Here is a 25,967-nt window from a genome sequence, read left to right as displayed (position 1 = left end):
AAGGGAGCTGTGGGACAACATGAAACAATATTCAAATAGTAGGTGTGCCAGAAGGGGAAGAAAAGGAGCAGGGGATAGAGAATGTTTTTGAAGAAATAATGGCAGAAGGAATTATTTCCTAACCTGGTGAAGGAATAAGTCACACAAGTCCAGGAGGCACAGAGTCCCAAGCAAGAAGAACCCAACAGGCCAATACCCAGACACATCATAATTAAAATGCAAAATAATTAAAGACAACGAGAGAATGTTAAAGAATGCAAGAGTAAAGCAAACTGTTACCTGCAAAAGAGCTCCCATAAGGCTGACACCTGATTTCTCATCAGAAACTCTACAGGCCAGAAGGGAATAATATGAAGTACTCAAGATAATGGAAAGCAAGGATCTGAAACCAAGATTACTATATCCAGCAAAGCTATCCTTCAAAATGGACAGTGAAATAAAGAGGTTCCCAGACCAAAAAAAAACAAAAAACAAAAAAAACGCTAAAGGAGTACATCAGCAGCAAGCCTGCATTACAAAAAATGCTAAAGTGAAGGCTGTAATAATTAGAATAGAGAGAGAAACCTAGGCATACAGAATTAAAATGGCAATAAATAAGTACCTATCAATAATAACCTTAAATGTAAATGAATTAAATGCTCCAATCAAATGCTTTCATTTGATTGTAAATGCTCCAATCAAAAGACATAGGGTAGCTGAATGGATACAAAAATATGACCAAACTATATGCTATCTACAAGAGACCCACTTCAGAACAAAAGACACAGAGAATGAGAGTGAAGGGATGGAAAAATATTTTCTATGCAAACAGAAAAGAAAAAAGAGCTGGGGTAGCAATACTCATCTGACAAAATAGACTTCAAAATGAAGGTAAATCACAAGAGACAAGAAAGGTCACTACATAAAACTAAAGGGATTGATCCAATAAGAGGATATAACACTGATAAACATAAATGCACCCAATATAGGAGCACTTTAATACATAAAAAAAACTTTTAGAGGACTTTAAGGGAAAGATCAACAACAATACAGTCATAGTAGGGGACTTTATCACCTCCCTCACTTCACTGGATAGATCTTTCAGACAAAAAATTAACAAGGAAACAGTGACTCTAAAGGACACACTGGATCAGATGGATTTAACTGACATTTATAGAATATTCACCCCAAAGCTGCAGAATATATGTTCTTCTCAAGTGCATATGGGTCATTCACAAAGACAGACCACATGTTAGGACATAAAGTTCAAGAAGAGTGAAATTATATGAAGCATCTTCTCAGGTCACAGTGGAATGAAATTCCAAATCAACTATAATAAAAACACCCCAAAACATTCAAACACATGGTAGCTAAATGGCATGTTATTAAACAATGTATGGGTTACCAATGAGATCAAGAAATAAATAAAAAACTTCCTGGAAACAAATAAAAATGAACACACAACAACCCCAAATCTCAGGGACACAGCAAAAGCAATCCTGAGAGGAAAGTTCATGGCACTATAGGCCTACCACAAAAAATAAGAAAAATCAATAATAAACTATTTAACCCTACATCTTAAAGAATTAGAAAGAGAACAACGAGAAAAGCCCAAAATAGAAGGAAGGAAATAAAAATGAGAGCAGAAATAAATGCCATAGAGGCAAAAAACAAACAAACAAACAAAAAACACCCCCCAAAATTCAATGAAACCGCAAGCTGGTTATCTGAAAAGATAAACAAGATTGATGAACCTTTAACCAGACTAATCTAGAAACAAGATTGATGAACCTTTAATCAGACTAATCTAGGACCCAAATAAATATAATCAGAAATGAAAGCAGAGAAGTAATCACTGACACCACAGCAATACAAAGGACTATAAGAAAATACTATGAACAACTATATGCCAACAAGCTGGACGGTGTGGATGAAATGGACAAATTCCCAGAAAAATACAATCTTCCAAAACTGAATGAGGAAGAATCAGAAAACCTGAATAGGCCAACAACTGATGAAATAGAAGTAGTAATCTAAAGACTCCTAGAACACAAAAGCCTTGGTCCACATGGCTTCACAGTGGAGTTTTACCAAACATTCAAAGAAGAACTAACCCCTATACTCTTCAAACTATTTCAGAAAATCCAAGAGGAAGGAACACTTCCAAACTCTTTTTTTGAGGCCAACTGTGCTAGGGTGAGGGACTGCGGCATGGAAGGGTTACGATTCTGAGTCGGTGGTCTATCTCACTGAGCCAACCCATAACACCAACATTATCTTAATTCCAACACCAGATAAAGACACTATAAAGAAAGAGAATTACAGGCCAATATCCCTGATGAACATAGATGCTAAAATCCTCAACAAAATATTAGCAAATCGCATCCAGCAATATATTAAAAAGATCGTACACCATGACCAAGTCCAATTTATTAAATCAATAAATGTGATCCATCACATAAACAAATTGAAAGGCAAAAATCACACGATCATATTAATTGATGCAGAAAAAGCATTCGACAAAATCCAACACCCATTTTTGATAAAAACTCTCAGCAAAGTGGGAACAGAGGGGTCATTCCTCAACATGATAAAGGTCATATGTAACAAATTTACAGCCAACATCATACTTACTGGGCAAAAACTAAAACCATTTCCCCTAAGAACAGGAACAAGTCAGGGATGTCCACTTTCACCACTCTTATTCAACATAGTACTGGAAGTCATAGTCATAGTGATCAAACAAGAAGAAGAAATAAAAGGCATCTAAATTGGAAAGGAGGAAGTAAAACTGTCATTATTCACAGATGACATGATACTGTACATAGAAAACCCTTAAGACTCCACCAAAAAACTACCAGATTTAATAAATGAATTTGGCAATGTAGCAGGCCACAAAATTAACACCCAGAAATCATTTTTATACACCAATAATGAATTCTCAGAAGAGAAACTAAACAATCCCATTTACTATTGCAACAAAAAATTAAGATACTTCGGAATAAACTTAGCCAAGGAGATAAAAGACTTGCACTCGGAAAACTACAGGATGTTGAAACAGAGATAGAGGAGGATATAAACAAGTGGAAGAATATACCATGATCATGGATTGGTAGAATTAACATAATTAAAATGTCCATACTACTCAAAGCAATCTACAGATTTAACACAATCTCTATTAAAATAGCAACAGCATATTTCACAGATTAAGAACAAACACTCCAGCCGAAACCGGTTTGGCTCAGTGTATAGAGCGTTGGCTTGCGGACTGAAAGGTCCCAGGTTCGATTCCAGTCAAGGGCATGTACCTGGGTTGCGGGCACATCCCCAGTAGGAGATGTGCAGGAGGCAGCTGATCGATGTTTCTCTCTCATCGATGTTTCTAGCTCTCTATCTCTCTCCCTTCCTCTCTGTAAAATCAATAAAATATATTTAAAAAAAAAAAAGAACAAACACTCCAAAAATTTATATTGAACCAAAGAAGACCTTGAAGAGCTGCAGCAATCTTGAGAAAGAACAACGAAGTTGGAGGGATCACACCACCTGATATGAAGTTATACTACAAAGCCACTGTAATCAGAACAGCCTGGTACTGATACAAGAACAAACATATACTAGTAGATCAATGGAACAGAACAGAGAACCCAGAAATCGACCTAATTACACTCAATTAATATTCGACAAAGGAGGCAAGAACATACAATGGAGTCAAGACAGTCTCTTCAATAAATGGTGTTGGGATACACGCAGATAAATGAAACTAGACCACCAACTTATACCATACACAAGAATAAACTCAAAATGGATAAAGACTTAAATGTAAGTCGTGAAATCATAAAAGCTCTAGGAGAAATCATAGCCAGCAAAATCTCAGACATCTCTCATTGCTAGCAATATGTTTATGGATACATCTCCTAGGGCAAAGGAAACTAAGGAGAAAATAAACAAATGGGACTACATCAAAATAAAAAGCTTTTGCACAGCAAAAGAAACCATCAACAAAACAGCAAGAGAGCCCACTGTATGGGAGAACATATTTGGCAATAATACATCTGATAAAGGGTTAATATCCAAAAAAATAAAGAACTCATACAACTTAACAGAAGACAATTAAATTAAAAAATGGGCAAATGACCTAAACAGACATACACAAAGCCAAGAGACATATAAAAAAATGCTCAAAGTCACTGATCATCAGAGAGATGCAAATTAAAACCAGATATCACCTCACACCTGTCAGAATGGCTACCATCAACAAATCAACAAATGACAAGTACTGGCAAGGATGTGGAGAAAAGGGAACCCTAGCACACTGCTGGAGGGAATGCAGACTGGTGCAGCATTATGGAAAACAGTTTGTAGTTTCCTAAAAAAATTAAAAATGGAACTTCCATTTGACCCAGTGATTCCATTTCTAGGAAAATATCCCAAGAAACCTGAGACACCAATCAGAAAAAATGTATGCACCCCTATGATCATAGCAGCATAATTTACAATAGCTAAGATGTGGAAACAGCCCAAGTACCCATCAGCAGATGAGTGGATTAAAAAGCTGTGGTACAGCCCTAGCCGGTTTGGCTCAGTGAATAGAGCGTCAGCCTGCAAACTGAAGGGTCCCAGGTTCGATTCCGGTCAAGGGCATGTGCCTTGGTTGTGGGCACATCCCCAGTAGGAGGTGTGCAGGAGGCAGCTGCTTGATGTTTCCCTCTCATTGATGTTTCTGACTCTCTATCCCTCTCCCTTCCTCTCTGTAAAAAAATCAATAAAATATATATTTTTTAAAAAGCTGTGGTACATTTATACACCATGGAATAGTATGCAGCAGTAAAAAAGAAGGATGTCTTACCCTTTGAAACAGCATGAAAGGACCTGGAGAGTATTATGCTAAGTGAAATAAGCCAGTCAGAGAAAGACAAATATCATATGATCTCACTCATATGTGGAATCTAATGAACAAAATAAACTGATGAGCAAAATAGATCCAGAGGCATAGTAGCATACATAAAACAGACTATGGCATCTCAGAGGGAAGGTGCAGGGAGGGTGGGTGGGTGGATGTGATCAACGGAAGAACTTGTATGCATATATGCATAATGTATGAACACAGACAATAGAGTGGTGAAGGCCTGGGGGGGAGGGTGCAGGCTAGAAGGGGTCAATGGAGGGGGGGGGGCAAGGGGATATATGTAATACTTTCAAAAATAAAAATTTTAAAAATAAATAAAGCACCAGGAAAGTTCTGGGGAATAACCACTGAATCAATCTCCCTCTCTCTCTCTCTCTCTCTCTCTCTCTCTCTCTCACACACACACACACACACACACACAAAGAAAAAAATATTCAGAGACACAGAAGCATAGAACAGTCTGTGGAATTTCAGAGGGAAGGTGGGGGAAGGTGGGTGGGTGGGAAGAGATCAACCAAAGAGCATATATGCATAACCCATGGATACAGACAATAGGGTGGTAAAGGCCTATGGCGGGGGCAGGCTAGAAGGGGTCAATGCGGGGAGGGGGGAATGGACATATGTAATACTTTCAACAGTAAAGATTTAATTAAAAAAAAAAAAGTCCTCGATACATTGCAACCACTAACTGGCTACAAATAAAAGGATTAGCAAAAATCAAAGGGATCATTTCAAACAGAAACTGATGCTGTAGCATTACAATAAAGAGCACAGCATATTTTAGTATTTATAAGTATATATTTAACATTTGTAAATTGTGTATTATTTTCCAGCTTTTTTATCAGTAAAATTTATAATAAACCTATGTATATAAATACAACAAAATAAAATAAAACCACCAGTGATTACCCCTTTGTTCTTTTGACCCAGAACAGCTTCAAATTGGTGAAACTAAACTTGTTCCATCCCACAGAAGGATATTGTCTAGGAAAAAGACAGAGGAGTATGGGCTACTATTATTAATCTCAGAATTAAATTTTTAGACCAAAAGGGAGATTTATAATTCTAAGTCTATCATTTTCATAACCAATCAGATGTGAAGGTGCTTGCTTATAGGCTAAATAATTAGATGTGAAAACTGCTTTAGTTTATATATATACCACTCAACACTAACTAACTAAACAGAGCTTTTAAATATAAGCCAAGATAATTGAGCATTACCACCTTCACTAATAAAATCTATTTTCTATACAACTACCAGTCTCTACTTAAGACAGAAATGTGACCAGGTCTTTCCTGTTTAAAATTCTGTGATGGTTCCCCAGGAAACAATAAAATCTGAGCTCTGTAGCATGGAATACAAGGCCCTTTATGACCTGTTCCCTGCCTACCTCACCTCTACAGCCCAGCCCCTTCTGCTGTCTGTAGTTTCCTACATTATCTATAATAATAAAAGCGTAATATGCTAATTAGACAGGGCATCCTTCTGGGGCTGTGAGGGAAGCCTGGGTCCCGGGTGCCAGAGGGAAGCCAGTGCTGGCAGCTGGGGGAAGGAACGCCTACTCTTGCATGAATTTCATGCATCAGGCCTCTGGTGCTATATAATTCTCTCTCCCTCTCTGCTTTCACATCTTGCAGGACTGTACTTAGCTCCATGAATATGCTATGATCCCTCCTGTGTCTGTGGCCCTGGAATTCTTTCTAGGCATTAAAAACACGTTTTAGCTATCAAAATCCTCCTAACTATATTCACTTACTCATCCTTTAACCTTCAACTTAAATGTCATTTCCTTAGGAAGCCTTCCCAGAAAGGACAGACATCTTACACTATCTCTACTAGCACAGTTCAGTTTACAATTATGTGCTGCAGTTCTTTTTTGCTTTTTAGAGAGAAGAAGGGGAAATAGGGGGAAGAGAGATACAGAGACAGACTTGCGCTGGCCCCGACCAGGGGTGGAACCTGCCACCTTTCAGTATAGGGGACAATGCTCCAACCAGCTGAGCCACACGGGTCAGGGCTATGCTGTAGTTTTTGAGCAGTGGTGCCATGAGGGCAGGGACACCATCTACTTTGCCTATCACTATGTCTCTGACGACTCACAGGGTGCATATGATACATATTAGCAGGGATGTGAAAATGATTTGTTCAATTAAGTTGCCATAAAAGGCATATTGTCCGGCTGGCAAGGCTCAGATGATTGAGTGTCGACCTATGAACCAGGAGGTTATGCTTTGATTCCCAGTCAGGGCACATGCCCAGGTTGCAGGCTCAATTCCCCAGTGTGGGGCGTGCAGTAGGTAGCCAATTGATTATTCTCTCTCATCATTGATATTTCTATCTTTCTCTCTCACTCCTTTCCTCTCTGCAATTAATAAAAATAAATTTTTAAAAAGGCATAATTTCTTGTTTTCTTAATTTTTTCAATGACACTAATTAAAACCAATAATGAATAACTAAAGATACTCCAAAGTCATTCTTTTTTCTTTTTAAATGAAAATATTAGATGTTTGTTAATAAGGACAGCACAAAGGGGTGTAAATTTGAGTAGAATAAAATAAATATCTGTAGATCAGGCTTTACATTAGAAATAGCAACAATCTTTCAGTCATTTTGATTTTTAAAAAAACATATTTTTATTCATTCCAGAGAGAAAGGAGAGGGAGAGAAACATTAATGATGAGACCGTCTGGGCCATTTTGACTTTTAAAATAATGATAAATCAGAAAAAAATAAAAAATAAAATAATGGTAACAGTCCGGCCGGTGTCGCTCAGTGGTCGAGTGTCGAGCTACCAGGAGGTCATGGTTCGATTCCCAGTTGGGGCACATGGCTGGGTTGCGAGCTCAATCCCCAGTAGGGGGCGGGTAGGAGGCAGCCAGTCAATGATTCTCTCTTATCATTGATGTTTCATCTCTCTCTCCCTTTCCTTTCCTCTCTGAAATAAATATATATAAAAATTATACCATTTCCCCCCATCCAGACTTCTGTTTCAAGATGACAGACTAAACCCTAACCGGTTTGGCTCAGTGGATAGAGCATCAGCCTGTGGACTCAAGGGTCCCAGGTTCGATTCCGGTCAAGGGCATGTACCTTGGTTGTGGGCACCTCCCCAGTAGGGAGTGTGCAGGAGGCAGCTGATAGATGTTTCTCTCTCATCGATGTTTCTAACTCTCTATCCCTCTCCCTTCCTCTTTGTAAAATATCAATAAAATATATTTTTTTAAATAAAAGATGACAAACTAAGCAGATATTGTAACCTTCCCTTTCTACATCAAATCTCTTTATCATAAAACAAAATCTATGAGGAATGTCCCAGAAATAAATGAGGACAAAACTAAAGAGGGAAACAGCAGCTCGGGATTTACGGTAGGCAGGAGAATGCTACTGCATAAATGTTGGTAGTGGTTAAGCAGGTAGATTACTGTGTTCTTACAAGCATGAATGTGCATACACACATACAGTTTCCCCTCATTCCCAATCCTCAAAGCTTCAGGCCACAGTTGTGTCAGGAAGGAACAGTAAGTGGGGGAGATAGGGTTGGAAAGCGCATGCCCAGGTTGTGGGCTTATCCCTGGTGTGGGGCCTGTGGGAGGCAGTCGATTGATGGTTCTCTCTTATCATTGCTGTTTCTATCTCTCTCTCCCTCTCCCTTCCTCTCTGAAATCAATAAAAATATATTTAAATAAATAAATAAGTGAAAGAGTCTCAGGGAATAAGAGCACACTACCCTCCAAATATTCCCTCTCTCTTTAACAGAAAAATGACTGTGCTTCTAAATCTTCCTCCAAACAAGCTACAAAGGGAGACTCCACAGAAGCTGTAGTCTCAACTACAAAGCCAACTGCAATTCTCCCGAACTTATCCAACAAATGTAATACAATTCTAATCAAAACATCAACAGACTTGCCACAGCAATTAGACAAGAAAAATAAATAAAAGGTATCCAAATTGGAAAAGAAGATGTAAAACTGTCATTATTCACAGATGACATGATACTGTACATGGAAAACCCTAAAGACTCCATCAAAAAATTATTAGACTTAATCAATGAATTCAGCAATGTAGCAGGATACAAAATTAACGCCCAGAAATCTATGTCATTTTTATACACCAATAGTGAATTTACATGAAGAGAGATTAAAAAAACAATCCCATTTACCACTGCAACAAAAAAATTAAGATACCTAGGAATAAACAACTAAGGAGGTAAAAGACCTATATTTGGAAAACTATAGGACACTGAAGAAGAGACAGAGGAAGACATAAACAGATGGAAGAACATACCGTGTTCATGGATTGATAGAATCAACATCATTAAAATGTCCATACTACCCAAGCAATTTACAGATTCAATGCAATCTCCATTAAAATACCAACAGCATTATTTGACAGACCTAGAACTCTCCAACAATTCATCTGGAATAAAAAAAGACTCCGAATAGCTGCAGCAATCCTGAGAAAAAACAAAGTAGGAAGGATCTCAATACCAGATATCAAGCTGTATTACAAAGCCTGGTACTGTTCTCAAAACTGCCTGGTACTGGCACAAGAACAGACATATAGACCAATGGAATAGAATAGAGAACCCAGAAATCGACCCAAACCACTATGCTCAATTAATATTTGACAAAGGAGGCAAGAACATACAACGAAGTCAAGACAGTCTCTTCAATAAATGGTGTTGGGAAAATTGGACAGATACATGCAAAAAAAAAAAAATGTAACTAGACCACCAACTTACACCATACACAAAAATAAACTCAAAATGGATAAAGGACTTAAATGTAAGGTGGGAAACCATAAAAATCTTAGAGGAATCCACAGGCAGCAAAATCTCAGATATAGGCCAAAGCATTATCTTCACCAATACAGCTGCTAGGGCAGGGGTGGGCAACCCCTGGCACGCGTGCCAAATATGGCACGCCAGTAACTTTTGCTGGCACGCGAAACCCTCTCTTATAATCTTCCATTTACAATTTTTTTCTTAATATCGACTTTTTTATTTTTCAGATAAATTCAGTGTAGGTGCATCTTATATAAATAAATGATTTTACATAACAAGTTATCTTACAGACCATAGACATGGATTGACGAGAGAGGGGAAGAGCAATTTCTATGCCTCTGCCTTAACTCTCCCTGCCTTCCTAGATCCGACCAGTGTTTTGGTTTCATCCACATACGCTTGTGAATCTTTGTTCTTAGTGATGAATTTTGTTAAGTCTCGTAACAGGAGTAGGCTGACGGATGAAAGTAGTAGCTCGTGTATATCTCTGAAGGTCAGAAAATATAAACCTGATGTAAAATCTCTGTCATCAGTGATGCAGCAGCAAAAGTCCCACTGATAATATCAAACGGAGTCATAAAGTTTTCTGTCAGACTATCAGTGTACATGTATACATTAAAAAGTAAATGTATTTTTCATCATCATATACTGTGTTTTTGTCACTCGAATGAATTTTATTATTTCTTCAAGGTTCTTCACATATGTACACCTTAAGAGATATCAAGTAGGCGTAACATGTTCTCAAAAAATTAGGGTTGGCACGCAGAAGAATTTTGAGTCAGAGATTTTGCTGGTTTTGGCACGCACTCACAAAAAGATTGCCCACCCCTGTCCTAGGGCAATGGAAACTAAAGAGAAAATAAATAAATGGGACTACATGCCGAGGCCGGTTTGGCTCAGTGGATGGAGCGTCGGCCTGCGGACTGAAGGGTCCCGGGTTCGATTCCGGTCAAGGGCATGTGCCTGGGTTGCAGGCACATCCCCAGTGGGGGGTGTGCGGGAGGCAGCTGGTCGATGTTTCTCTCTCTCATCGATGTTTCTGGCTCTCTGTCTCTCTCCCTTCCTCTCTGTAAAAAAAGTCAATAAAATATATTTAAAAAAATAAATAAATAAATAAATGGGACTACATCAAAATAAAAAGCTTCTGCACAGCAAAAGAAACCATCAACAAAACAACAATAAAGCCCACTGCATGGGAGAACATATTTGCCAATGTTATCTCCGATAAGGGTTTAATCTCCAACATTTACAGGGAACTCATACAACTTAACAAAAGGAAAATAAACAACCCAATAAAAAAATGGGCAACGGACCTAGATACTTTTCGAAAGAGGACATAAAGAAGGCCAAGAGACATATGAAAACATGCTCAAAGTTACTAATCATCCGAGAGATGCAAATCAAAATGACAATGAGGTATCATCTCACACCTGTCAGAATGGCTATCATCAACAAATCAACAAATGAGAAGTGCTGGCAAGGATGCAGAGAAAAAGGAACCTCATGCACTGCTGGTGGGAATGCAGACTGGTGCAGCCACTGTGGAGAAAAGTATGGCGTTTCCTCAAAAATTTAAAAATGGAACTCCCATTTGACCCAGTAATACCACTTCTAGGAATATATCCCAAGAAACCAGAAACACCAATCAGAAAGGATATATGCACCCATATGTTCATAGCAGCACAATTCACCATAGCTAAGATTTGGAAACAGCCTAAGTGCCCATCAGCAGATGAGTGGATTAAAAAACTGTGGTACATCTACACAATGGAATACTATACCGCTGTAAACAGGAAGTAACTCCTACCATTTGCAACGGCATGGATGGACCTGGAGCATTATGCTAAGCGAAATAAGCCAGTCAGAGAAAGATAAATATCACACGATCTCACTCATTTGTGGAATATAATGAACAACATAAACTGATGAACAAAAACAGATCCAGAGACAGAGAAGCATCGATCAAACCGTCAAACCTCAGAGGGAAGGTAGGGGAGGGTGGGGGTAAGGGGGAGAGATCAACCAAAAAACTTGTATGCATGCACATAAGCATAAACAATGGACACAGACACCAGGAGGGTGGGGGCATTAGTGGTGGGGGGAGGGGGAAGGGGGGAGAAAAGGACACATATGTAATAACTTAGTCAATAAAGAAGAAAAAAGACCAAGAAAAAAAAAAAAGAAACAAAAAAAAATCAACAGGCTTGCCCTGGCCTGTACGCTAAATGGTTAGAGCACCGGCTTGGGCACTTGAAGGGTTTCAGGTTCAATCCTGAGCCCCAACTGGAGCTCCTGCAGGAGGAAACCAATTGATGTTTCTCTTTCACATTGATGTTTCTCACACCACCTCAGGTGAGGATTAACAGTAACAAAAAAATTGGAAAAAAATATCCTCAGGTGAGGATTAACAGTAACAAAAAAACTGAGGCTTAAAAAAAACCCCTACAGATAAGCATATTCTAAAAGGATAAAGAGTAAAGGGCCAAAAGAACCTGAAGAAGAACCTGGTAGCAATCTGCTCTATTAAGAATTATAAGCAATAGGAATTAAGGCAGTAAAGTATTAGCTCAGGTACAGACACATAAGCCAATGTAATAAAAATGGAGAACAGAGAAACAGACCCTGGTACACATGGAAACCTGACAGATAATAGCTAGAGTTGCAGGGCAGTGGGGAAATAATAAAAATTTTAAAAATGATCTGGAATACTGGTTTAAAAAAGTGAAAAACCCCGTTGGCACGGCTCAGTGGTTAAGCATAGTCTTATGCACCAGGAAGTCACAGTTCAATTCCTGGCCAGGGCGCATGCCCAGGTTGTGGGCTTATCCCTGGTGTGGGGCCTGTGGGAGGCAGACGATTGATGGTTCTCTCTTATCATTGTTGTTTCTATCTCTCTCCCCCTCTCCCTTCCTCTCTGAAATCAATAAAAATATGCTATTTAATAATAGACAAACAGGGTAATTGACCGTACCTTTGCTACGCTTCCCATTGGCTAATCAGCAAGATATGCAAATTAACTGCCAACAAAGATGGCGGTTAATTTGCAGATGTAGGTGCGAAGTTGCAGAGCGAAGACTGAAGGCGGCTCCGGCTGGAGCAGCAAAGGCTTTGAAGGCGGCTCCGCTTGAGCAGCGAAGACTTTGAAGGCGGCTCCGCCAGAGCAGTGATCAAAGCGGCTCCAGCCAGAGCAGCAAAGGCTTTGAAAGCGGCTCTGGCCGGAGCGAAGGCCTGGGTCCCCGGTGCTGAAGGAAAATTGGTGCAGGCAGCCAGGGGAAGGGAAGGCCTATTGCATGAATCTTTTCATGCAACAGGCCCCTAGTATTTAAATAATAAGTGAAAATTGATCTCTATGTACAGATCCACAAAAACCAAATCGAGATAGTTCAAAGGTTTATATTACAAAGACAAACTGTAATACTTTTAGAAAAGCCTAAGAAAATATCTTTGACCCCTAATTTGGCAACAAATTCTTAAAACACAAAAAGCTCAACCATAAAGCAAAGAGATTGATCAATTCAACACCACCAAAATTATTCATCAATCGATACCACTGAAAGGGTGAAAAGGCAAATCATAACCTGAAAAATTGTATTTAACTAGTGCCCCAGTGCACACTGAAAGGAAATTAATTAGAAGGTGGCTGGTGGGGTAGGACTGGGCAAGATGGGCTTGGCACGCCCTGGAGCCAACCTCCCACAGTTCCTCCCAGTTGGCCTGCAGGGATAGGGCCAAAACCGACTCTCCGACATCCCCCAAGGGGTCCTGGATTGCAAGAGGGTGGTTCTCAGGTGACGTACCCTGGAATTGGGCTCCCTCCTCTCTGGTTCCGGGATGCGTCATCTGAGAACTGTCGCTGCCAAGTCATCAACACTCGGCAGCTCCTGCGTTGAGTGTCTGCCCCCTGGTGGTCATTGCGCATCATAGCTACCGGTTGGATGGTCAGACAGTTGCTTTGCCTTTATGTATATGGATAACATCTAACTTACATAGGATTAGTTTGTAGGCTACTAGAAATGTTTACCAATAAATAAAAACAACTTAATAGAAGAAAGGATTCAAGAATGTCACAGAAAACACAAATGATGCTAAATTAACATATGGAAAGACAATTTTCTGAGTGATCAGGGAAATGCAAATTAAAACCACAATGAGATGATACCATTTTGCATCTCCCAATTTAGCAAAAATTAAAGTCTTGTAATAACAGGGATTTGCTAGATGTTCAACAATGGGAACATTTATGCTTTGTAGGTGAGAATGAACATAAAAAACACTTTGGAAAGTCATCTGTCAAATCTAGTTAAGTCAAATATGGGAATGCCCTGCAATCCAGCAATTTTACCCCTAAGTATATATCTCACTCAAAACTTTAGATCTTTGTCTAGAACCCACACCACCAGATTTACATCCTGACCCAATACACGGATACCTCAGATATACTGCAGGTTTCGTTCCAGACCACAATAATAAGTATCACAATGAAGAGAGTCACACGGATGTTTTGGCTTTCCAGTGCATAGAAAGGTTATGTTTACACTATATTATAGTCTATTAAGTGTCCAATAGCATTATGTCTAAAAAGTATAATGTACATATTAAATTTAAAAATATTTTATTGCTAAAAAATGCTATCATCTGAGTCTTCATGGAGTCATAATCTTTTTGCTGGCGGAGGACCTTGCCTTGATGTTGATGGCTGATCAGGGTGGTAGTGCCTGCAGGTTGGGGTGGCTGTGGCAGTTTATTAGAAGACAATGGTGCCTGCTGTATGGATCGACTCTTCCGTTCACCAAAGATTTCCCTTTGGCAAACAATACTGTCTGATAGCACTTTACTCACAGGCCTTCTTTCAAAATTAGAGTCAATTCTCTCAAACCTTGCTGCTGCTTTATCAAGTAAGTTTATGTATATTTCAAATTATTTGTTGCCATTTCAACAATTTTCATAGCATCTTCACCAGGGGTAGATTTCATCTTAAGAAACCACTTTCTTTGTTCATCAATAAGCAACTCCTTACCTGTTCAATTTTTATCATGAGATTGCAGCAATTCAGTCACCTACTCAGGCTCCACTTCTAATTCTAGTTCTCCTGCTATTTCTACCACACATGCAGTTACTTCTCCCAGTGAAATCATCCATGAGGCTTGGAATCAACTTGTTCCAAACTCCTGTTAATGTTGATATTCTGACCTCTTCCCATGAATCACATATTTTCTTAATGGCATCTAGAATGGTGAGTCCTTTCCAGAAGGTTTTCAATTTATTTGCCCAGATCCATCAGAGGACTTATTATCGGTGGCAGATACAGTCTTCCAAAATTTATCTGTTGCCCATCTGGCGTGGCTCAGTGGTTGAGCATCGATCTGTGAACCAAGAGGACTCGGTTCGATTTCCGGTCAGGGCACATGCCTGGGTTGCAAGATCGATCCCTAGTGTGGGGCATGAGGCAGCTAATTGATGATTTTCTCTCATCATTGATGTTTCTATCTCTTTCTCCCTCTCCCTTCCTCTCTGAAATCAATAAAAATATATTTGTAAAAATTTTTATTTCTTAAAGCATAAGACTTGAAAGTCAAAACTACTCATAGATCTAAGGGCTACAGAATGGATGCTGTGTTAGCAAACATGAAAACATTAATCCTGCTGTACATCTCCATCAGAGCTCTGGGGTGACCAGGTGTACTACCAATGAGCAGTGGTATTTTGAAAGGAATCTTTTTTCCTTAGCAGTAGGTATCAATAGTGGGCTTAAAATATTCAGTAAACCATGTTGTCAACAGGTGTGCTGTCATCCAGACTTTGTTGTTCCATTTATAGAGCACACAATTCTTAAGGACCCTAGGAAGTGAAATGGTAAGGGAGCACTGGCTTCAACTTAAAGTCACTAGCTGCATTAGTCCCTAACAAGAGAGTCAGCCTGTCCTTTGAAGCTTTGAAGCCAGGCAATGACTTCTCACTACTATGAAAGTCCTAAGATGGCATCTTCTTCCAATATAAAGGCTGTTTCATTTACATTGAAGATCTGTTGTTTAGCGTAGCCACCTTTATAAATTTTCAGGAGCTTCCACATCAGTACTTCCTGCTTCACCTTGCAGTTTGTTATGGAGACACCTCTTTCTCATGTACCAATCGCTGCTAGATTCCAACTTTTCTTCTGCAGCTTCCTCACCTCTCTCAGCTCTCATAGAAGTGAAGAAAGTTAGAGCCTTGCTCTGGATTAGGCTTTGGCTTAAGGAAATGCTGTGCCAAGTTTGATCTATCCAGACCACTAAAACTTTCTCTGTATCATCAATAAGACTGTCCTGCTTTCTTATCATTCGTACGTTCACTGGAATTGCACTTTTAATTTCCTTCAAGAACTTGGCTGTTTGGTGCAAGAGGCCTAGCTTTATTCCTATCTCAGCTTTCCCCACTAAACTTAGTCATTTCTAGCTTTTGATTTCAAGTAACAAATATGCAACTCTTTCTTTCATTTGAACACTTAGAGGCCATTGTAAAGTTATTAATTGGCCTGATGTCAATATTGTTGTCTCAGGAAATAGGCAGGCCCAAGGAGAGGGAGAAAGGTGAGGAAATGACCAGTCATTGGATCAGTTAAAACACACACAACATTTATCTATTAAGTTTGATATCTTACATAGGTGTGGTTTGTAAGTGTGTTTTGTGGTGCCCCGAAACAATTACGTTAGTAACATCAAAGATCACCAATCACAAATTACTATAACAAATAAAATAATAAAAACGTTTGAAATATTGTGAGAATTACCAAAATGTAACACATAGACATGAAATGAGCAAATGTTGGAAAAATGGTGCTGATAGAGTGGCTCAATGCAAGGTTGCCACAAACCTTCAATTTATTTATTTTTTATTTTATTTTAGAGAAAGAGAGAGAGGGAATGGGAGAGAGGAAGAGGGGGAGAGGGGGACAGGGAGAGAGAGAAAGACGGAGGGAGGGAGAGAGGGAAAGGGAGAAAGAGGGAGGGCAGAAGGAGAGAGAGAGGGAGAAAAGGAGGGAGGGAGGGAGGGAGGGAGAGGGGGGAGGGAGGGAGGGAGGGGGGAGAGGGAGAGAGAACGCTTGCGCGCGCTTGCGCGCGAGCAAACCTTCAATTTCTAAATAAAAAACCAAAAACACACTGTTATCTGAGAAACACAATAAAAAGGTATGTCTGTACACACATCACTGAAACAAAAGTTCCTGAAACAACTCTTTCACTGTGCAATCATAATGAGGTTGAGAAACTGTGGGCTAGACTCATGTTTGCCAAAGATATGTTCACACATTGATTGCTGAGTGCTGCCTCAGATGCTTCTGAGGGCATTATAGCACACATGATAAAAAAACAAACATAAAACAGCATTACTACTGCTCTCAAAATCAGAAAACCACTCAATTCCAAAACAAAGTTGGCTCCAGGGATTTTAAACATGGTACTGTAGACTATATCACAATTCTTATAATAGCAGATCTTTCTCAAATATCATAGATTTTATTTATGTTGGGGAGCCACGACTATAGCCCAAATGAAAATGAAGAGATGAGTACAGAAAATCACTGGACATAACAAGCTTGTTGAGCAACAACTTTAGTTTTATTCTTTTCTATCATAGTTTAAAAATAAACTAGTCTTTCTAATAGTGCCTATATACCACCACCAACTGTTTTCTTGGATGTTTATTGTTCTCACCATAAAAAAAAAAATCAACATTATACTTTAATTAAAGAGATATCAAATGGGTAACAAAATAATAACAGACTCTTGAAGTCACAGTACTATTTACCTTTCTCTGTGCTTGAGAATATAGAGATGATTTTATTTCTGGGCTTTTTTTCCTCTGGAACAGAGGGCAAAGGTTTCAAACTGTGATTAGCTGACAAAGGGTCTTTGCCTCCAGTGCTAAAAATGGTACTGCTCATTCTCACAGGAGGCGCCGGAGGCTTGTCTTCCAGTTCTCCGTTATCAGACATGATTCAGAATTACGGTATGTCCTGAAACAGATAGGAAAAAACTTATAGTTAATAACAAGGTGAAAAATAGTAAGGACAAGCACAATACAGTAACTAACCCCTCATCAATTTCAAACTAGAAAATGGTACTCATCTAGAGTGAAATTTGTGAGAGCTACAAAACTCAATAAGAGATTAAATTGGTCACCTATAAATATGGTAATCTCCCCTAACAAAGTTAGTAAATGGTTAGCTGAGGCTCAATGTCTGAAAAGCTACTAGTATGTCAAGTTTAGAGGATTATGGTAGTTTGGGGAAAGTATAATGTTACTAACATATCAAAAGATTCACCTAATCAATTGATTCTAAGAGTAAATGTTCCAATAAAAAGTCAGACAACATGGACCCTTAAAAAAAAGAGAATTCCAAAGAGAAAGACTTATGTCCCAACCAGTCAATCAAAGGAAATGTCTTTGATATGTATCTCCATTTCTACAGCAGAGATATGACACTTGCTATTAAATACACCAACACACACCCTACCCTGGGATCTGGTTCCATGCTCACCAGCCTTGTGACTACAACTTATCCTTCATATAAACAAACTCTCCTAAAGGATGAAAATGTACCACTGATGCAGTATTTGATCTCTCTGAAAACGTGACATTCTAATTACACACATAGTCCCTTGTGAGTTTGCAGGCAGGGCCATAGAACTCGATCCATTTGGGAACACTGACAAAAATAAATCCATAGCTTGGCTAAAAACACAAAACAAGTAAATCATTAGCTTGGCTAAAAACACAAAACAAGTAAATCCATAGCTTGGCTAAAAACCAGAGTACGGCCACATCCCAAGGTTCTACCAGCCTGTGATTCCCTTTCCAGGCAGTCAAGTAACCCCTCTTATCCATGTGGCTAATTCAGTGGAAACTTTAAGCTTGTTACATATACATATATATTTTGTCTTTCAAAAAGTGGATTGCACACATTTAAAATCAGCAGTTAAGGGGAGGGGATGCCTAATTTACAAATGAATTCTGATACAAAACTACACATTCTAGGAAACAACCCATTTCTTCACTAAAGCTTTTGATTGGTAATTAGATCCTGATTTATTATAAAGTTATTTAATGCATGTAAGTGAACAAAACTTTGTATATGTACAATGAAAAGAATGCCAACTGTATTTACATAAAATTAAAAATAAATTTAGTTTGAATGCTAGTACCTGAAGAAAAATAGGTATAATTTGGGCAGAATGGAGGGATGAAGAGATTATTATACCTAATTCTACTCCAAATTGTACACTCTGTTTTCTTTGATAGGAGTATGTCACTAGCACTACCTGTATTTTATCTTTCATAATAACAGTTATTTTTCAGCTTATAAAAGAAGGAGAATGAGAGAAGGTAAAGGAGGTAAAAAGAAACATTTCTGGGAATAACTGAGAGAAGGGCTGGGAGAAGGGAATAAAAAATGATTTATATTTATGTGAGAAAAACTGCCTGAAGTGAAATTAAACTACTGGTGATCAAAGGCAGAAATGGGGATGAGATCAAAGAAGGTAGTACAGGGGACATACAGTGAGATGATCCTTCCAAACCAGCTGGTCACACCATGTGGGGTTTGTTTGGGATGGGATATGAGCAGGATGTGATTGGCTGTTTTGAAGTGTGGGCTGTCAGGTGTGCCCTGCCAGAAGGCACTTATCTATTGCTACAAAGGGAAGAAAGATAAGTCTTAGTAATAATAGTTTGAGGATTATAGTAATAATAGTTTGAGGATTATTTGATAAACCAACACAGATGTTTATTACTTATGGGACAAGAGATTAAGGTAAAAGAGATTAACCCTAGAGCCATGGTCGGCAAACTGCGGCTCTTTGGCCCCTTGAGTGTGGCTCTTCCACAAAATACCACATGCGGGCGCATGTACAGTGCGATTGAAACTTCATGGCCCATGCGCATAAGTCAGTTTTCGGCCTGGGCGAGTCTATTTTGAAGAAGTACTGTTGATATTTAGTTCTGTTGACTAATGAGTTTGCCGACCACTGCCCTAGAGCAACTCACTTTCATCTTAATCACCAGTGACAACAGAAACAGTAGGATCAAATTTTGGTTACACTTTGACCAAATTCATTTTGGTTAAGCTGTGACCAAAATCATCTATATTAATGCATATTAAATTTAAAAATCAGAGTGGAGAACTGTCTGAGTGTGAGGGGGCTCTCTCCTCCTAGGTCAATTATGGTGAACCTTTTGAGCTTGGCGTGTCAGCATTTTGAAAAACCCTAACTTAACTCTGGTGCCGTGTCACATATAGAAATTTTTTTATATTTATTTTATATATTTAAATGCCATTTAACAAAGAAAAATCAACCAAAAAAGTGAGTTCGCGTGTCACCTCTGACACGCGTGTCATAGGTTTGCCATCACTGTCCTAGGTTCTTGTCACACTTTCCAGAAAGAATTCAGATGAGTGACAGAAATTTATTAAGAATATACTTGGCATAAAGCACAAATAGGCAACTCAGCTAGTCTGAGTGCCTCACCTGGTGGGGGTTCAAGGGTTTTATACTTTTCCCACTATAGGTTCAAAGGTTTCCCTGCAGATAGACTAGATTTCAAGGTCCCCTTTTACAATGTTGGGGCTTTTCCGGGAATTTATGAGAACATCTGCCAATTTTATCTTGGCAAGTCCCAAGACAGCTGATGACTTCTTTTTGTTTTTAATCTTTAATGCTGAGATTATTATAGATGTCCCACTTTCCCCCCCATTCTCCCACTCCACCTAGTTCCCACCCCAACCAGGCCTTCACCACCCTATTGTCTGTGCCAATAGGTAATGCATATATGCATATAAGATCTTTGTTTAATCTCTTCCCGCCCTCCACCCCCTTCCTCTGAGAATTGTCAATCTGTTCCATTTCCATGCCTCTGATTCCATTTTATTCATCAGTTTATTTTGTTCATTAGATTTCTTGTTCGTTTATTTTGATTTTTAGATTCAGTTGTTGATAGGTATGTACTTGTTGCCACTTTGTTGTTCGTATTTTTGATCTTTTTCTTTTTCTCCTCCCTCTTCTTAAAGAATACCTTTCAACCTTTCATATAATACTGGTTTGGTGGAGGTGAACTCCTTTAGCTTTTTCTTGTCTGTGAAGCTCTTTATCTGACCTTCAACTCTAAATGATAGCTTTGCTGGGTAGAATAATCTTGGTTGTAGGTCCTTGCTATTCTTTACTTCTCTAGTTGTAGGATTTCCATTCAGCCAGCTTTCTAGTGGTTCTGGAGGCAGTGAGTACAGGCATTTACCTATGCCGCCATCTTCCTTTCTTCCAAGACTGCTGACTTTTTTGTTCAGTGGGTAAGATGACCCCTGCCCCTTTTTCCCTTTCCCTCTTCCTGCCCTAGCAGCTAACTTTCCTACTAGATTAATCCCTCAAGTGATATCCATCCAATGCTTTTGAGGTTTTTGTTATTTGTCCCCCAAACTTCATTTGCCCTTGGATGTGGCTGGCATAAGTGGTATTAATTGGGTTTTTGTTCTCTATTTTCCCCGGCCAGGTGATTTAAGCTATGTATTCTCTGGTTAGGTAAGAGAGCTATAAACCATTTGCTCTCAAGTGTCCTTGGTTGGGGAAGATAAGTGCTTGTAATTCACAAGCTGGCTGCCACTGCCCAAACTGTTGGGCCTGGTTTAATTTTCCTGTATTGTCTGGCTGATGTGTCTCAGTGGTTAGAGTGTCTGCCCAGGCACCAAAGGGTAGTTGGTTTGATTCCTAGTCAAGGGTATGTACCTGGGTTGCAGGGCACGTGCAGGAGGCAGTCAGTTAATGTGTCTCTCTCACATAGATGTTTCCCTCCCTCCCTTGACATCTCTCTCCTCCCAATCCACTCTCCAAAAAAAAAAAAAAAAAAAAAAAATCAATGGAAAAAATATCCTGGGGTGAGTATTAACAAACAAAAAAAACCTAATTTATTGTCTCAGTTTTCCCATTCCACTTGCCCAGGAATCTTCCTAACTTCCTACTGTCCTGCCACAAGAATAATATAACAAAATTTAAAGATACATTTGCATGCATATATAGAAGGAAATGCACCAAAATATTGACAGTCATTATTAGTGGCTAGTAATTAGTTTAAAAAATCAGTATAAAATTGCCAGGGTACAGTAGTTATTTGGTGTTAACTGACTATAAATTCCATCCTTAAGGCTGGCTCATAGATGGAATATGACTAAAAACTGCCAAAGCACCTTCAGCTGCATGCTGTCCAGTATTGTGGTTAAGAGCATGAGTTGTGAATTCAGATTTTGTTTGGAATCCTGGTTCTACCATTTACTTAAGTGGGCAATTTACTTAACAGTGCCTCAAGGCTCCTTGGAGAAATAGATGGTTCTGGCCTAGGACAGGAAAAATAGAAGATGAACCTAGAGCAGGGGTGGGCAAACTTTTTGACTCGAGGGCCACAATGGGTTCTTAAACTGGACCGGAGGGCCGGAACAAATCATGGATGGAGTGTTTGTGTGAACTAATATAAATTCAAAGTAAACATCATTACATAAAAGGGTACGGTCTTTTTTTTTTTTTTAGTTTTATTCATTTCAAACGGGCCGGATCCAGCCCACGGGCCGTAGTTTGCCCACGGCTGACCTAGAGCCATGATTTTCAACCTTTTTCATCTCATGGTATACATAAACTAATTACTAAAATTCTGTGGCACACCAAAAAATATATTTTTTGGCCTAAATGACAAACAACAACAAAAAAGGCATAAGTGATTCATTCATACTGGACAAGTTCCTCAAGTCACTGACAGTTTAGGGGGTACAGGATGCCCCTTTATTTGGGTTTGTCTGATGTTTTTCCCATAATTAGATTGGGTTACAAGTTTGGGGGAAGAATCCACAAAGGTGAAGGCTGTTGTCATTTTTTTTTTTATTTGACAATCTTAGGGAAAAGAGGTCAGTGTCCCTGACTAAATAGGTATTGCATGTTTTAAAAATTCTTGAGACACACCAGTTGCAAATCACTGGCCTAGAGCATATTACAGTGTTAGAAGGTAAGGAAATATTTAAAAAGGTTAAGGGAGTATCAAAGGACACAGGAAAGAGTCCCAAAAAGTGAATGCTGGAATGATAAGAGCAACAAAATTAACGAAGCAGTATTAGAATATAACTCAAAGTAGAAAATAAATATATAAAATTTATATTGATACAAATAAATAAATAAATAAAATGGGGGATCAAATCTTCCTTACCAAAGATTTCCAAATGATATATGTAGATATACCCCCCTCTAAGAGTTCAAGTTTAACTTTCTGCCCCACTTGATTGTAGGCTGCACTTGGTGATTCATTTCCAAAAAATATGGAAAGGGAACAATAACAGTGGAAAAATCTGACAAACACTGTGTCGACATAAGAAACATCCAAACCTGTAGAGAATGTTTATAACAATTAAGCCAAAAGGAGAACACCCCTGGAAGCAGGATCTCAACAGACTGAGATAAAAGCTACTGATAACAACAACTTGCAATTTCTTTTATGCATTTGAGATTAAGGAGGAAACAAAGATTAAATAAAGGTGGGAAGAAGCAATTTTGGGATGTGATTACAGGACAGTTAATATTATGTGCTCTCTTGGGGGTATGGCTTGCTTAAGGCAAAGACAAAGCTTTTATTAAAAAAGTTATATGCCTGGGGCATGACTACCCCCCATGACCTAGAATTTATGATCGGATCACCCTGTGAGTTTAATTTCCAAATAACCCTTTTTTTCAATCACAACTGCATTAACTAAGTAATCAAGGTGATAACACCCTAAAATCTAATGTGATGAGAAGCATAATTTACCTCTGTGGTATTCTTCCCCCAAATTCGTAACCCAATCTAATTATGGGGAAAATATCAGATAAACCAAAAGAGAGGGACATTCTACAAAGTTCCTCACCAGTTTCCTAAAAGCTACCAAGGAAATGAGAAACAAAGAAAGGTTGAGAAACTGTCATAGGAGTCTAAGGAGACACAACAATATGGTGGTATCCTGGAACAGAAAAAAAGACATTAGTGGAAAAACTGGTGAAATCCAAATAAAATCTAGTAATATACCAATATTGGCTTCTTCTTCTTCTTAGGCTGACACTCTAACCCAGCCGTGGGCAAACTACGGCCCGCGGGCCGGATCCGGCCCGTTTGAAATGAATAAAACTAAAAAAAAAAAAAGACCGTACCCTTTTATGTAATGATGTTTACTTTGAATTTATATTAGTTCACACAAACACTCCATCCATGATTTGTTCCGGCCCTCCGGTCCAGTTTAAGAACCCATTGTGGCCCTCGAGTCAAAAAGTTTGCCCATCCCTGCTCTAACCACTTAGCACGCCATCCAGGGCCAATGTTGGCTTCTTTGCTTTGACGTATATTTTATGGTTTATGTGATGTTAACATTAGGGGAAGATGGGTTATAGCTATATAGGAAATCTATCTTTGCAACTTCTTTGTACATCTAAAATTATTCCAAAATAAAAAGTATATTAAAAAATGAATTACTAAGTTCCTCAAAAAGTTAAATATGCTACCTACCATATGACCTAGCAATTCCACTCGCAGTATATACCTAAAAGAACTAAAAGCATATGTCCACACAAATGTTCATAGCATTATTCTTAATAGCCAAAAGATGAAAACAACCAAAATATACATTAATAGGTGAACAGATAGACAAAGCATGGTATATTTGTATAATGGAATATTGTTCAGCCATAAAAAGGAATGAAGTACTGATACATGCAACATGATGAATCTCGTAAACATAAGTGAAAAAAGGACCATATATTATATGATTCCATTTATATGAAACTAGTGGCCCGGTGCACGACATTCATGCAGGGGGGTGGGAGGGTGTCCCTCAGCCCGGCCTGCACCCTCTGCAATCTGGGACCCCTTGGGGGATGTCAGACTGCTGGTTTAGGCCCGATCTTACACATCCCTCTCACAATCTGGGACTGCTGGCTCCTAACCACTCGCCTGCTTGCCTGCCTGATAGCCCCTAACCTCTTCTGCCTGCCAGCCCGATTGCCCGCAACTGCTCTCCTGCAGGCCTGATCTCACCTGCCTGCCAGATCACCCCAACTGCCCTCCCTTGCCTGATCCGCCTCCTCCACCAGGCCCCGCCTCCATGTGCGTGCAGCTAACTTCAGGCGGCCATCTTGTGATGATGTAGGAGGAAAGGGCCACCCAGGCTTTTATTAGTATAGATACCCAGAACAGGCAAATTCATAGAGAAATAAAGTAGACTGGTGGCTGCTAGGGAGTGAGGGTAATGGGAAGTGACAGCTAATAAGTATGAAGTTTCTTTTGGGGGAAGGAAAATGTTATGGAATTAGGCATTGGTAATTGTTGCACAATCTGGTAATTACATTAAAACCACTCACTTGCCAAAACCGGTTTGGCTCAGGGGATAGAGCGTCGGCCTGCGGACTGAAAGGTCCCGGGTTCGATTCCGGTCAAGGGCATGTACCTGGGTTGTGGGCACACCCCCAGCGGGAGATGTGCAGGAGGAGGCTGATCGGTGTTTCTCTCTCATCGATGTTTCTAACTCTCTATCTCTCTCCCTTCCTCTCTGTAAAAAAATCAATAAAGTATATTTAAAAAAACACACAAAAAAACCCCACTCACTGAATTGTACACTTTAAAATGGTAAATTTCAGCTATGTAAATTATATCTCAATTTAAAAAAGAAATTAATATTTACTGCATAAAGATTAAAAGTTAATAAATATTGAAAGTTCTGCTTCTACTCTCATGATATTATTATTTGTAAGATCCCATGCTATAAGTTGGAGAACATAAAAGAGTTCATAACCTAAGAATAGAAAAGACAAACACAGGAGAACCAAGATGGCGGCACAGGTAAACACCGGAAATTGCTGCCTCCCACAACAACTTCAAAAATACAACTAAAAGGGGCTGCACCGCAGAGGGGACGCAGCCACAGTTTAGTGCCCCCACCCTCTCCGTCCAGGCCATCGGTCCTGGTCCGCGGGACCTGGGGTGACCCTTGGCACCAAACACCAGGCGAGCCGGCGACATCCGGGGCCATGGCCATGGCCACCGTGGCGGCGCCGTCTGCCTGGGCCCTCGGGGTCTCGAGCCCGGCCGCCGCCCCCAGCTCCTACGGGGTGTTCTGCAAAGGGCTCCCCCGCACGCTGCTCGATTTCCCGTACTTCTATGTCGCGGGCTCCGTCATCCTCAACACCGCTTGCAGGTACGTTTCTAGAGTCGCGATTACGCTAACAGTCTCTGGACCAGCACAATGGCGGACTCCCAGGAGGCCCTGCGACGGA

General features: G+C 39.5%; 1 protein-coding gene across 1 annotated transcript in view; it reads right to left on the bottom strand.

Annotated features, from left to right (window-relative positions):
* The window catches only part of PAK2 (p21 (RAC1) activated kinase 2), a 108,391-nt gene that overhangs the window by 42,488 nt on the left and 39,936 nt on the right, over nucleotides 1–25,967 (bottom strand). Inside the window, exon 2 of the mRNA XM_070406482.1 lies at nucleotides 17,452–17,659. Coding sequence (XP_070262583.1) covers nucleotides 17,452–17,638 — 187 coding nt within the window. The 5' untranslated portion in view covers nucleotides 17,639–17,659. The remainder of the gene's footprint in view (nucleotides 1–17,451; nucleotides 17,660–25,967) is intronic.

The sequence above is a fragment of the Myotis yumanensis genome, unplaced genomic scaffold (assembly GCF_028538775.1).
Source record: "Myotis yumanensis isolate MYYU_CA2020_CCGP unplaced genomic scaffold, mMyoYum1.0.hap1 SCAF_2, whole genome shotgun sequence".
NCBI lineage: Eukaryota > Metazoa > Chordata > Mammalia > Chiroptera > Vespertilionidae > Myotis > Myotis yumanensis.
The sequence above is the reverse complement of the archived record's forward strand: the minus strand, read 5'-3'. Positions and strand labels throughout refer to the sequence as shown.